Here is a 15,934-nt window from a genome sequence, read left to right on the forward strand (position 1 = left end):
AAATGTAGCACTGCATTAATAATTGTTCTGTGTGCATGGAAGTCCAGGCAGTCTGTCCAAACAGGCTATTAAATGATGCTTTCATGTAGTCGATGGGCATTTAATGCTGCAGGTCAGCTCGTCTAAGGCTACGAGCACACAACCTCTTTCTCAGGCTTTTAAAAATATCAATTTTTCAAGCGGTAGACTCTTCAGGAAATTTTCTTTTTCTCTGGTGTTTTCCAAACCTGAATTGTCACTTTTTTAATGTTTAATAGTGATGAGCGAATGTGCTTGGATAAGGCGTTTTCCAACCATGCACGGGTGCTAACCGAGTGTCTTCGGAGTGCTCGAATAATATGTTTGAGTCCCGTGGCTGCCTGACATATGCGGGGATTGCCTGATTATATGGCATATTACGAACATATTATTCGAGCACGCCAAAGACACTTGGTTAGCACACGAGCATGCTCGATTAACACCCTATCCGAGCACGTTTGTTTGTCGCTTTTTTGACCTGCTGTGTTTTGGGGCGTCTTTTGTGCTAATGATTTCCAGATGTTTTTATCAACCAAAAACTGGGCAACTTTTGAGCCTTTCCATTGACTGCCTTGTAAGCAGAAGGTGGCTGAAGAATGGTCAGGTCACTTCTTTGAACTTCTTGGCGTTTTTAGAAACCTAAAGCTGTTAGGACATCCAAAAGACTGAACATATGGACAGCAAGTCATTTTTACATAGAAATGTTCATTCTTTTGAGCATTTTGTTAGCTCTTTTTCAGGCTGGTTTGAGTGGATTTTCTCCAAACCCTCCTGGAAAAATCGTAGTTTGCCCATATCATGAGATTCCCTACAGCTTTTAGAACTCCTCAAGGAGAATCATTACCTTAGAGCTGCTTTAAAAAACATCTCACCCCGCCGACCTGCACCCTATTACTAATTGGATAAAAACTCTGACACGTTGCCATCTACAATGGAGTGCCTCCTATATGAGTTCTCGTGTCTCAGGATTGTACAGTTTGTTAGAGAAACCTCAAATCCGGCAAATAAAACAATAGAAATTCCGTACCCCTCCCCCACCAAAAAACCACCCTTCTCGTTCTTTTAGGTTGAGTATTCGTGTCCATAATTATTGGATTCATCAATAACTAACAGTTCTGTCCACCGAACCTCCTGGAGATGATTTGCTTCTGCCAGAGAACCTGATACCAACTACTACTGTATGTATTTCGCCACATCTCCCATTCATGTCAGTGGGCACCCATGTAGTACATGGTCAGGCCTAGTCCATCTGACCAGGACCAGCCTATCCTCTCCCTGCTCTTGTTGCTGTCCAAGGCAGTGTTTCTCAACTCCAGTGTTTGAGAGCCACCAACAGGTCATGTTTTCAGGGTTTCCTTAGTATTGCCAGGGTGATAGAATGCCTGTCAAGGTGAAGCAGATGTCATCTGGGCAGTACTAAGGAAATGCTGAAAACATGACCTGTTGGTGGCTCTCAAGGACTGGAGTTGAGGAACACTGCTCCATGGCATATCTATTCCCTATGTGGTCCTATTACTTCCTAAAACATAATACAAACAAGGGCAGTCCTTCCGAGTAGGAAACCTGAGATGTCACCTGGCTTTCCACAAGAGTGAATATGATGTCCAGAAGAAAATATACATGTGCATCTAATTTTATATCCTTCTGCGCCACCTCTGGAATTAATTGATCTGCGCTAATGAAGAGCAGGGGGAGGGGGGGGGAAGAGTTTCTTCCATTTCTGACTAAATGACTAAGTCCTACCTAAAGTCTTGATTCATTATACATTATTTTATGAATACAATACATGGTGAAATACTGGTCATAATATATTGCTTTGTAAAATGGCTTGGACGCTCAGCCATTTCATACTGTGGCCACAAGGTGGCAGGATTAAATTGTTTGAAAAAAGCTGTCGTACAAATCAGTTTCGAGTACCGGAAGGCAAATCAAGAGGAAGCAGCTATAAAGGGCTGGTTCACAGCGGTTCCACCACCACTTTCAGTAACCATTAGGGACCCTGGGACAATAGCTCTTTTGTGTTGTGGTAGTTATTTTTTTCTTTCTTTCTTCAAAACATTAGCTGTTTCTGTAGACGTATTTGCTGTTTTTTTTTTAAATATGCTTGAAATGTTCTTCTCTTTATTTGGCAGCTTATTGCTTTCCGGGTGTAGAACCACAATTTCCAGAATACCTCATTAGTTTTCACGTGGATGCCTGTGCACCTCTTTGTGGTACTGTGGGGTTTTTGTTCACATGTATGTGCAGTACGGGTATGTGGAATTTTCTGTAGAGATTCTTTCTTCCCAGAAAACGCAGGTGCAGATTTGATGCGCTTTTTTTCATGCAGATTTGTATGCCTTTTTGAAAGCTAAATAAAGATCTATTATTGAAAAAAAAAAAAAAGTGATTTCATTTCTTGTCCAACCTCTTCATTTACATACTCCATTGAAGAATAATGTTTACACACACAGAAATATTGATAGATAGATCTATAGATAAATATATATATCTATTGATAGATCTAGAGAGATCTATCTATAGATGGCTATATCTAAAGATAATATCAAGCCTGATCTTTAGTAATAAACATAATAAAATACTTAGAGTTAAATAAAGACACACACACACACAAAATCTGCGTTGGCCGGGGTCACACTTAAAAAAAACTTGCACGAGTCTCGCACCTCAATACCCATCACTGGCACTCGGACCGGAGCGTTCAGCTACATAGAAATACATGGAGCCACACACTCTCGTCCCAAGTGCCGACGGCAGTGCCGGGTATTGAGGTGCGAGACTCGTGCGAGTTTCTTGCAAGTGTGACCCCGGCCTTAATCACAATATCATTTTAATTACAAAAAAAAATTGCTTGGGCTCCCACGCAATTTTCACTTCCAGAGTGGGAAAGCCAGCGACTGGGGGCCGATGTTTGTAGCCTGGGAATGGGTTAATACCCATGGAGCGTCCCAGGCTATGAATATCAGCCCGGAGCTGTATATTTAGCCCTTCCTGGCTATTAAAATAGGGGGACCACCCCAAAAAATGACGTGGGGTCCCCCTATAATTTATTGCCAGAAAGGCTATGCAGACAGCTGCGGGCTGATATTCATAGCCTAGAGAGGGTCCATGAATATGCAGAAACGCCAAAAGAATTGACATGCTGTGAGGAAAAAAAAGCCGCAATTCCGCGCTTTTTTTTTCCAGCAGCATGTGCACAGCAAACGTAAATTTCACATAGACTAACATTGGCTGTGCACTACACTGTGGAATTGATGCAAATCTGTGCTGCCAGAAACGCATCAAAATCCACACACATAACCTACCAGTAAGAGTGATGTACCTTAAGGTACCGTTACACTAAACGACTTACCAACGATCACGACCAGCGATTCGATCGTTGGTAAGTCGTTGTGTGGTCGCTGGGGAGCTGTCACACAGACAGCTCTCTCCAGCGACCAACGATCAGGGGAACGACCCCCTGCAGCACCCGAGTAACCAGGGTAAACATCGGGTTACTAAGTGCAGGGCCGCGCTTAGTAACCCGATATTTACCCTGGTTACCATTGTAAAAGTAAAAAAAAAAAAAACACTACATACTCACATTCTGATGTCTGTTACGTCCCCCGCTGTCCACAGGGTTACGCGCTGCTGCCGAGAGCTTCCTGCACTGACTGAATGTGTCAGCGCCGGCAGCAGCGGTGACGTCACCGCTGTGCTCTGCTTTACGGCCGGCCGGCGCTGACACATTCAGTGCAGGGAAGCCGCCGGCGGGGGACGTGACAGACATCAGAAGGTGAGTATGTAGTGTTGTTTTTTTTTAACTTTTACAATGGTAACCAGGGTAAATATCGGGTTACTAAGCGCGGCCCTGCGCTTAGTAACCCGATATTTACCCTGGTTACAAGTGAACACATGGCTGGATTGGTGTCACACACGCCGATCCAGCGATGACAGCGGGTGATCCAGCGACGAAATAAAGTTCTGGACTTCTAGCTCCGACCAGCGATATCACAGCAGGATCCTGATCGCTGCTGCGTGTCAAACGCAACGAGATCGCTATCCAGGACGCTGCAACGTCACGGATCGTCGTCGTTCTCGCTGCAAAGTCGCTTAGTGTGACGGTACCTTTAGATGTCCACCATGGATGAAGTCCTACCAGGGGTGGTGTGCTAGTAAGTGTTTGCCAATCAGCGGCCCTGTCTCTGTTCTCATTGTGCCAGGAGGAGACCGCGTGGCATCTGCAGCTTCAGAGGAGAGGAGCGACCCGGACACTTTCAGATCAGCATTGACAACCTATATACCAAAGAGCTTGCAAGAGCAGATTATTTGCCTAGGAGATTGGCTGCCTCCTGATAGCGGTGGCTGCGCAAACAGGCAACCATGTCATTAAAAATCCTTACATGTTTGAGAAGGGAGATTTAAAAAAAAAATAAACTTACTGTTTTTTCGTCTGCAAAACCCTCCCTATAAATACTCAATAAATGTAACTACACTGGAAACATTTTCTCTCTTCTTCAGTTTTTTTTTTTGTTAAAACTGCCACGGGCAGCCAAATCACCACAATGTTCCTTTGCTCCCCAGTAAACCTGACCACTCAATAACTTTAAAGCCATTAGATCTACAAAAAATAAAAGTATAGAGTGTATAACCTTCCCAAGGGTGCTTATATGCTTTCATAGTCAGCTGCTAACTATTCTTTCCCATACCGATATATATATATATATATATATATATATATATATATATATATATATATATATATATATATATATATATATATATACTCGACTGAGTGTGCATATGTTCTTTCTTCAACTTCTTTTGGGAGTCAGGAGACCCTACCCCCATGCCAATTAGATAGCTGGCCATGATTGTTAGGGTCATCTGACTATATTAGTCAATAGTCTAAAGGCTGTGGTTTTTACTTGCCTTTCCCCCCCCAACCCCACACTCTTGGTTTCATGTTGAATTTTATTTTGTCTGATTGTGGTTGATGAGTTGGTAGAGAGGTGGGTTTAGCCGCTTGCCTCCATCCAAGCAACTAAAAGTGCAAGTTTAGATAGGAGTGAGAGGTTATTGTGGTTTCCCAAATGATAGCTGGACCTTCAGTTATTCACTGTTTGTAGCTGCCATCTTTCACTGCTATCTAAGGCTTTGATCTTATCGGTAAGCCTAATGTGAGCACCAAAGTAGAAACTCTCTGCTATATTGTGCAAATACAGAGCCAAAATAATATATATTTTTTTCAAAATATTTTCTGATGTATGTAATATCTTGTACTCTGTCCTCTACACTGAGGCGTCTAGTAAATTAATTTAATCGGTTGGAGTGGTTTGACATCTTAAACTGGTTTGTCCTCTCTATTGCTTGCTGGCGGCTCAGGAAGAGGCAAGTAATGGTGAATATTATAACAAAGACCATGCCATCAGATAAAGATCTCCTTGTGGCCAGGAGTTTTCTCATGAACATCTTGAGAAGTTCCATGAGGTACAGTATTGCTGTATTGTCCCTCCTATGTGACCATAGTTGACTAGTTCTTGTATCCGTAGTGAATCCTCATAGACTCCTGTGCTCCCCTTTCTGTGCCTTTGCCTTGTCGTAATGCATTTTAGATTTATCTTATGTCATACATGATAAATCTAATTAGTTACCGTGTACAGCATTCTGTGCTATGTAGTAGTTTCATATTCCATTGTGATGGCACCTGTATTTCCTTTTACAAATGGTATATTTCCATGAATCTCTCTGCAATCTTGGCAGTCTTGGTGCAACGCTCCATAATGTTGTCAGAACATCAAAAGATCCAAAATCCAAGGCACCAGACATTCTCTAATCATTAATAGCTTTATTAATTAACAAAGTAAATAACCTGCAATGTTTCGGCCACATAGGGCCTTTGTCCAGCCATACGTTGACGACTACCGGTAATCGGAGAACGTCTGGTGCCTTGGTTTTTGGACCTTTTTTATCATATGATAAAATATGAGTGTTTTAAGGTGGCATACAAACGCATTATTTAAACATTGTTTAGGTAGGAGGAGCAAGAGGTCCATTTTATTTTTATGGTTATGACCCAACTTTTTCCAGGTAGCCGATGTCAGGGAAAGGAAAGATTGGACTTGTTGTATTTTACCACGCACAACCCTGTTGCTTTCTTCTTTAAGAACACATGGATGCTCACTCAACTAAAGTTAGGTTCACATTTGTATGTATGCATAGGATATACACTTTGAAACCTATAGAAGTATGTCCCCTACGTTGAACTACATCGGTACATCGGTTTGAATTTTGACATATATGTCCATCTCCGTCTCTATTTTGATTTTATTTTTTCTCAACTAGCGTTTTATCTTTTAATGGTGCGGATAGTAAAACTTACAAGTTTTAGGCAAGGTTCTCACTTATATAGTGCCGTCTCCCCGACAGAGCCCTTCACTTCAGTTTAGCCGAACGAGTTACTGTGAACTCGGTTTGGCCTCATTCCTCCAGTATTCATGTATTTCAGACAAATTTTGTACATGTCTGAAAAAGATGTGGCTTCATTGGCTTAATGCAAGTGAATGGCTATGCTAGAGCTCTGTTCAAGTTTCCTTAGTGCTTAGCGAACAGCATTATTAGCGTGAACCTAGCCTTAGTGTATTGAAAAGTTCTAGAGCAGCAGGAGTGAGGTTTAGTTTTGAGAAATAGTCAAGCATACACAATGCATTGCTATTCATGGTCTACAAGGCTGAAGATACTTACGAAATCTAAAATTATAATACACCCCATAATACAAACATATAAAAGCTAACTCTAAGGGCTTGTTTCCATTTGCGAGAAACATGTCCGTGTCTCGCATGTGGAAACCAAGCTCTGGTGCTGGCACTTGGGAGCGGAGCGTGCGGCCGCAAAGCAATACATGGAGCCGCATGCTCTGCTCCCAAGTGTCGGCGCCAGAGCTTGGTTTCCACATGCGAGACACGGACGTGTTTCTCGCAAATGGAAACAAGCCCTAAAAGAGAGGAGCAGGCCACTAAGGGCCTCCATACACAATAGATAGCTGTCGGCCAAACGATGATTAGGCAGATCGATTGTTTGGCCGCCTATCTCTCCTGATTCCTCCTTACACTTGAACACTTGTGCCGAGCGCTCCTGTGTTCTCTACTAGAGAGCCATTGTCAGACTCCTGGTGGCGACTTAACTTACAGAGAAAAAAGGATCCGAACTAGGACATATTTGATCCTCATCTTTCCTGACATCAACTGTTGGGGAGAGTCAGGAGACCTCAATGCACATTAAACCAGTATCACCAGCGTTGGCCTATTATGTAGGGGGACCTTAGATGACAGCATGAATTACATGCTAAATAAACAGTATCTACCACTCAATGAGAAAAGGGGAACAATATTAACACTACTGGATCACTTTGAGCCGGTTTGCTGGACGAAGTGAAAGGCAATGCGGATCAGACTGATGTCACTCTCTCTGGTATGCCTTGTAAAATATCTAATTCTCCTCAAAAAAAAGATCAAACCCCCACACCATATAATACCCCTAAATATAATCACTAGTTGCACTCTTAATTCTCATTGCATGAAGAGTCTGTTCTCCTTGACATGAATGGGCCTTACCAAAACTTTGCAGCAATTTATCTCTTTAAAACTTCCCTTCATTTTTATGGACTGTGACCACATATTCATTGAGGATCAGTGGTCTGGTCACTGGTGGAATTTTTATAATGTGAGCTAGAAATTCTTCCAAGATGTTTCAGATATAAAGTTACAGGAATAGCTAAATAGAGCAGTGGGTTATGGGTGCCAAGTCTCTGCCCCCAAAGAGACGAAACAGCCAAGCGTTGCTCTGTACTTGCCACCTTTGTCAGTGCCAGAGGCATTACCTGGAGCAGCAGAGCTCTTGCGCAGCTAGCCAGTTTATTCAAGGCCTCCATTCTTGCAGCTGGGGGAAACTGAGACACACCAGTGTTGCTGCTTGGCAATCATGTGGGTCCCACCAGTATGACCCTCCATGAGCTAACAATTATCACTTTTATCCAGGGGATACTATTTGTAGGCAAGCATGCCTCCTTTAATACATGTATGGCTAGGTTTGTTATTCACTTATCCATTTTTCAGTTATAAAACCTTTGAAATTAGATCTGTGACCATAACGGATTATTCCAGAATTCAGTTTGTATGCCGCTAGTTTTATGGCTAATTACATTTACTGTTGAAATGTCCGGGTACTTAAAGTAAATATTAATAACTTTTTTCTTTTAATTTTCTTCTTTTGTAGGAAAAATGATATTACTTATAGACCTCATTCTTGGCACTCTACAAAATTTATTGAAAATCCCATGGAGTCTTTGACTGCACAGCTTGCAAGCTCAAACTTCAACCCTACGTGGGGGAACAGATATCATTCCAGGTAATTGTTTTTAATGTCTATTGCTTGTAGTAGTGCAACTTCCCCCGATATCTGCTAGGATCAGACAAGTCCTCTTGTTTTTATGGAAGATATGCCATCCCAGAGGGGTGTAGCAGCAGCTTAGTCCCCATTCGGTTCGTGGGGTTAGGAGGTGGACTGCCAGCTATGGTTGTGAAGCATCAGGATATTGGCTGTAGCTTGAAGCATTGTAATCTCTGCATTGAAGCAATATTTGACCATAGAAAAATAATTAAATATTTAAATATACCCTAATGGTCCTATACTACACGCCTTATGGTAATTAGTGTTATATGGTGTGTTACCCCGTTTTGTCAGAACTACTGTGACTTATCTCTGTACCCTTTCTAGGTTTTATTTCATAAAATTGTCTATTACCTTGTATTATAATCCTGCATAATTTAAGGTTGCTATATGTACCTTCAGTGACTGAACAGATATTGCTAATTTAATATACGCAAGCCTTCTTGACATATTTCAGGGACTTTACAGGGCTGATAGTTTAAAAAGAAGCCAGGAAGGAGGAGTCCAGTCATCTGGGCCTGGCCCTGCATGCTTCTCCCAGCCAGGGTTGGCTGGATTGAGAAGTCTCCTTCTCCACAGATAGGGACCTGTCAATCGAACTAGCCTGAGAGAAGTTGTCAGACCAATCCAGATGACTGTTCTCGCCATTCCCGGCTCCCTTATATACCCTGTTTTCTCTGAATCTCAGTAGCATTTTAGAGTAAAAAATAGATGGCCGTAATGGGGCAGCCTGTCCCTGACTAATGTTACCTGTGATACAGGAGTCATACATTTATTTAATTTTAAGGATAGACAAATAATTTTAAAGCTGTGGAAAATGTAAAAGACCACCATACAAATTAGGTAAATTTCAGCTGAATCTGAATGTCTCAGGGGGACTGGACAACCATCTGTTGTGTATGGGGTCCTCCTGACTCTTCCTCAACAGTTTATGTAGGGCGAAATATGCAATGAGCTGTTGGAATCCAATTGCCTTTTGTTCTGAGGGACGACATCTACTCTGCCTATTTCGGCTTACTTGGCTTTCTCCATAGAGAAAACAGGAACACTAAGGCTAGTTTCACACTAGCGTTCTTCAGGGTTGCGGATGACATCCTTCTCCCTCAGTTAAGCCCCGCCCACTTCCACACCTCTTCCTTCAACTTTGTCTACGTCTGCATGCGTCCTGCGTACCCTATCTTTAACATTGGGTACACAGGTCATGCGGATGCCTCCACATGCGTCGCTTTGACGCTGGCCCGACCGCAACAAAATGCAACATGTTGCGTTCGACGCAGTTCAGCACAGCATCAAAACGACACATGCGGAGGCATCCGCATACATCCGCATGGCCTATGTACCCAATGTTAAAGATGCGGTACGCGGAACGCATGTAGATGTAGGCGGAGCTGAATTAAGTGGTGCAACAGTGGGCGGAGCTTAACGGAGGGAAAAGGCTTTCATCCACAGCCCTGCCGAACGCAAGTCTGAAACCAGCTTAAGTGAAGTGTCATGAGACGAGAGGCTTTGCTTTTTTAGGATGATAATCGTTAAACTTTTTTATATAGGTTACATAAAACATATAAATTAAGAAACTTATTTTTTTTTTAGGAAGCAAATGTAAGAACAAGATGACAATAATGTGTATTCCTATTCTGTTAGTTGTAACATACCTGATATATTTGTTTTTGTTTTGTTTTCTAGCTCATCATCTCATGACTTAACAAACTCTTGGGACCAAACCAACTTGCACAGGACTTCTGGACATTTTAGTTCAGTGGGTAGCATGGACAGTATTGACCAGACCTACCAGTTTGGCAGACTATCTTCTGCTAAATCCAATAACAGCATAGATAATATAGGTAACCACAGTAAGAGAGATTCGGCATATGGATCATTCTCCACCAGCTTTGTCACTCCAGACCATGCACTGTCTAAAAGTGGATCTGTTTCAACTGAGAATATATTGTATAAAATTAATGAATGGGACACTACAAAACAGGGACCCACAAAGACTGGGCAGATTATCCATGAAACCAAGGGAGCAGAAGATAAACAGGGATACCAGTCGCCTTCTACATTTTATGAGCGTAACAAGTCTCCAAGAGTAGATGATAATGGGGAAACAAAACATTCCGGACGATCAAGTTTTGGACCAGTTTGGCATGTTCCTGAGAAGAAAAAGGCATCTTCACCTCCTCCACCACCACCTCCACTTCGCAGCGATAGTTATGCCATTACTAAAACCCACGAGAAGCCTCCTCATACACATTCAGAATTACCAGGCACACAGCACTTTAATGTTGCAAATACATCTCATTCAAGAGTTGACTGGAGTTCAGATCTTGCTGATTACCAGCAAAGACATATCAAAGGACCAGATAGGAACGTAGAAGATGTTAGACGAATTAGTAATGCTTCTTATCAGTCAGAAATCAATTTGGATCAAATAGGATCCTATCACGACAAATATCAGAACATTGCACCTCATTCCAATAGATTGCAACTTTCTCAGTCCACCACAGATGTAAGGTTTGTACAGCCATCATACAGTTACTACCACCAGCGTCAGTACAGCGATGAGAGCACTTTGTTCCAAAATTCAAGAGCTTCAGCCTCTATCAAAGCACAACCTCAACAAGTGACCTTCTATTCTGGAACTCATGAGCTGATGGTAGACCCAACGCATGCTTATGGTCCACATCAGCGAAGAAGCTTCAGTAATTCTGAGAGCAATACTGGATTAAAGGTAAAAGGAGACAATAATGGACAGAGTCGTGTTATCAGTGCTGGAACCAAACTGCCACCTCAGGGAAGCATCACACAACATCCATATAGGGAGGAGTATAGTAAAGTAGATGTCTTGGATCGAAGATCTATCTCTCAAGACAATACTGCCCTAAAAACCACTTATTGTCTACCTCAGCAGAACAATCCGCCTTCACCAGAAAACTGTGAGAAATATAGTCCTAAAATGACAGGGAAAAAAGACGGTCATTCAGGCAGTAATGAAAGGATGAAGCCGAGAAAAAACAGTGATTACTACGAAGAACAATATGATAGCCATAATTTTGCACAACATGTTCAGGCAAACAGAGCTGTCTCAAGCAATAAGTATAGATCACATCAGAAAGATTATTCTTGGAATGAAGAAGAAGAAAGCAAGATAACGCCTCAGATTACCCCTATGTTGCATTCCCTAGCTCGGGAAGGAAGAAATCGATCAGTAAGCTCCCCTGAAACAAATGAAAAACAACCATTCACAGAGTCAAACAAACAATCGCGAAGAAGTGACCGATTTGCAACAACTCTCAGGAACGAAATTCAACAGAGGCGGGCCCGTTTGCAGAAGAGCAAAAGTACAGCAGCGTTAACTGAATCGAACGAAGGAGAAGAAGCAGAAAACTGGAACCAGGATTCTATAGAAAGTATTACCCCTTCTACTGATGGTTCTTTTTCCAACACGTACAAGAACCATTTAAAAGAAGCTCAGGCCAGAGTTTTAAGGGCTACTTCTTTCAAGCGTCGAGATTTAGAACCCAGTCTTGTAGACCCTACACTTTCTCCCGAACGAAGAAACCAAGGGTATTGCATTTCAAAGCCTGTGTTACCCTCTGATGGCACATCTTACCAGTTTGACAATCTTCAATCAAAGCAGAGTACAGCAACAAGTAATTCACAAAACATAACTCGCATTGGTGGCCGAAAAAGATTTACAGCACAGCAAAAACTTAAATCCTACTCTGAGCCGGAAAAGATGAATGAAGTTGGGATTTATGAAGATAATCTTCAGTTTCAAAGTCGAGATGCCACTCAAGGAACAGTTGGTTCTTTTGCAGATAGATGGAAATTTTTTGAAGAGACAAGCAAAAGTACGCAACCTCCAGCTGCTCCGAAACCACTGCCTTTCGTTGCAACAGAAATCAATGTCACGTATGAGATGCACAATGTCAAGGATTTTGAAAAAGAACCTTCTGAATCATTGTATGAAAATAGGTCTCGGGCTGCATCGCTAGGCTTTGAACATCAGCCTGATAAGGATAGAAATCGTAAAGACGAATATCATGGGGTCAGTTATAAATCTACTGATAACATTGCATCACATCAGCTTCCGAGGTTAGGCACTTTTGCAGAATACCAAGCATCTTGGAAAGAGCAAAAGAAACCTTTAGAAAGGAAGAATTCTGGCAGATGCCATTCAGCTGATAATATTCTGGATGCTGACTTTGACCAGTCTCAGAAATCACAGTACATGCATGAGAGGTCAAGATCATCCCCTACAACTGATTTCTACACTCAGGTAAATTTGTTTCTCTGCCATTGACTTATTTCATCTGCATATTCTTAAATCAGACCTATCAGCTTGATATGCTGCTATGTAAGAACAGCATAGAATTATACAACTCTGTCCTATTAACCAAAATAGTACAAGAAATGTTAGGGGCAAAGCACTGGTGCATTAATAAGAGGAGCACCCCACCTCCCCTTCTCGCAGTGACTGATGGCTAGCTACTGTGTACGCATAGTACCTCGTTAATCACTTAAGATGGTGTCAGAAGTGCTCTCATAAATATATTGCACACAGAAACTGTCTGATATATCCTGTGATTGCTCCAATAATCCAATCATCACTATTTTTTGCACGGTTTTGCCAAATAGACCCGTCTGTATAATCTGATGATAGATCTACGTTAACATTTGAGTTAAAGGCTTTTACTGATTGTGTTTGGTCTTCCGCTTGTGATATTTTCGTGTGAAGCAATTCTGTATTAAAAATGAACGGTAACTTACCAGACAGTGTACCTGATGCTTGAAATCAATAGTGCCACCACCAGCGTATCACATACGTGATGGTAGAGAGACACGTGACAAGAAAGAAAGAAGAAGAAGAAGAAGAAAGATTAAAATATCAAGATTTTATTTAGAAAAATGATTAAAAATGAATAAACCTAAAAAAACAACAACGAAGTGCCTCAAAATGTTGTGATCGTCTGATAGAAACCAGTACCAGGCCAGTCTTAGGCTAGGTTCACATTGGGTTCTTGGCGTCCGTTAGACGGACTACGTTACACCGCGGCATAACGCGGTGTAACGTAGTCCGTTAACGCCGCCATTGAATGCAATGTCTGACGCATCGCTAGCGCACGCCCACAATGGGCGTGCGCTAGCCATGTGCCGTCATTGAGTGACGGACCCTGAGACGCGGGCTGCAGCGTTTCCGGGTCCGTCACTGCTAGCACAGATAGAGCTAGCAGATGCTCTATCTGCGCTAGCGCGATGTAACGTCACCACTTGCGTTAACAGCAGCCCGTTAGCGTATATGCTGAACGGGCTGCTGCTAGAAAGTGAGCAGAAACATAGCTCTAACAATGCAGGTAGAAAATCAATATTGCACTTGAATCCACTAATTTCCTTAGATTATAATAGCAGACAATGCAGGGTCATAATCTGGTGAAAACAAGGGTGGTACAAGGTACCGTCAATCCTACTATAGAGCGGTGGCCGGAAAAATCCTGCTTCCGATACACACGTGTTTGTCGCAATTTTAACTTGCAAGTTTGCAGCGTTTTTTACTTGCTGTTTTTTTTTATGTGTGAAAGGCGCTGCAAAAAACGGTGAAAGAATCGACATGCTGTTTTTGGCAAAAACAACGCAAGGCTAAAAATACACACAGTAAAAACACACTGTGTACACCAAATATGCTGCGTAAAATACGCAGAAAAAACGCCATGTGTGAGCATAGCCTAGGAGTACTTTTTTGCAGCCGTTTAAATGTATGATCTTGTGATTTATACTGCTGGGAAAGTTTTCCTACTACATAAAACAATAATTTCCAAATCCGTTTGGTTCATGTGAATTGAAACCACAACTTGTTGTGTACAGAGGCAACACCTAAGCCACCATTACACAGTGCTCAGTGTTTGTGGTCCTAGGGGGCGCACCCTATCAGCCACAGAAATGGTGCTTCCAAGATAAACATAGTCACAGATGGAGCCCTGTATTTAGTCCATTCGTTTTCCTCAAATTTGAATTTTTGTATTAGTTTATAACAAAAAGATTGAGGTGGGAGGTGGTGGCAAAGCATAATATGTACCCTAGACTCTCCTTTCCAATAGCTCCATAACAGGAATTGAGAGGAGCCCCAACTTATGACCTGGTCTTCTATGTAATAGAAGGTAAATATTCCAGGGTCATTGTAGATTGCCTCCTCCTGAGCTGTTTCATGTAGGTGAGAAAAGAGCAACCTACAGGATGAAATCAGTTTCCAAAGAGAGAAGAAAGCAAGCCTAGGAAGAGAGGGTGGGTGCTGAGTAGTGATGAGTGAGTGTACTCGTTGCTCGGGTTTTCCCGAGCACGCTCGGGTGGTCTCCGAGTATTTGTGAGTGCTCGGAGATTTAGTTTTCGTTGCCTCAGCTGCATGATTTACTGCTGATAGACAGCTTGAATACATGTGGGGATTCCCTAGCAACCAGGCAACCCCCCCATGTACTCAGGCTGGCTAGTAGCTGTAACTCATGCAGCTGCGTCAACAAAAACTAAATCTCCGAGCAGTTACAAATACTGCAATGAGCAACGAGTATATGGAGCGCCCCCAGACGCAGGGCCGAGGGGTACTCGGTACCGGGCCTCTCTGTCTCGGTCTTAGGGTTGTCACGGTGGCTAGACCCGGTCCGTGACCCTGCTAAGGGGCGTCCAATGAAAGATGTGATGGTGATGCGTGGTGCAAGTCGCGGTGAATAACGAGGACACAGGGTTGCAGTCTCTTTACCTCTTTACTGAAGGCTTCAGGATCCTCAATCCAGAGTACCGCTAACAGGGCTGGCTGAGACCGGCCGGTCCGAAGGCACCTCCAGAGTTCCCTTTGCAGGTGGAAATCAGTGCCTACCTTCTAGCGCCTGTGTGTTGTAGTACTTCCCTGCTGAGCACCACGGGATAGTCCTCACAACTGTTGTCTGTTTCTGATGTTCTTTCTCACAACTTGTATCTGTTCTGATGTTCTTCTCCGCCCCCAGATGATATGGCTAGGACGCACCCGTATGACGGGTAGGCCTGGAGTTCTTCCGGGACCCTAGTGTCGCCCCTCTCCCACAATCGTCCCCTATGTCTGCTTAGGTGATTTAGGTGAGACCGCCAACCTATAATTAACTGTCCTGCCGTTGGTTTGAAGTAATGCTTGGAGCCCAATACTCCCTCGGCGTTCTGGCCACCGGCTACGCGCCTCAGTAGGATGTTGCCTCGATCTTACGGCTTTACTCCTACTGGTGTTATCTCCTTTTTGCTGTCATCTCGTTTCTCACTCTCCACAATAACCCTCGCTTCTTGTCCTTTCTTGAGATACCGCCGCAATGTAGTGCAGGCGCGGTTCCTTAACGTTCTGTCTTGTTCGGTAGGCCTCTGTCAGGATCCCACCCCTGACAGGGACCCCCCTGAATCTTTCCCCGCAACACCCTCTGCCACAGGATGTTGCCTAGTTCCAACCCAGTCAGCTTCTCTCTAACTTCCTATCCAA

General features: G+C 42.9%; 1 protein-coding gene across 3 annotated transcripts in view; it reads left to right on the forward strand.

The window, feature by feature from the left end:
* Positions 1-15,934, forward strand: part of SHROOM2 (shroom family member 2) — a 214,842-nt gene that overhangs the window by 137,855 nt on the left and 61,053 nt on the right. For all 3 annotated transcript variants that reach the window (XM_077294740.1, XM_077294741.1, XM_077294742.1), the window contains exons 3-4: positions 8,272-8,403; positions 10,129-12,724. In XM_077294740.1, the coding sequence (XP_077150855.1) occupies positions 8,272-8,403; positions 10,129-12,724 (2,728 nt within the window). The remainder of the gene's footprint in view (positions 1-8,271; positions 8,404-10,128; positions 12,725-15,934) is intronic.

Source organism: Ranitomeya variabilis, chromosome 3, assembly GCF_051348905.1.
Source record: "Ranitomeya variabilis isolate aRanVar5 chromosome 3, aRanVar5.hap1, whole genome shotgun sequence".
Taxonomy (NCBI): Eukaryota; Metazoa; Chordata; class Amphibia; order Anura; family Dendrobatidae; genus Ranitomeya; species Ranitomeya variabilis.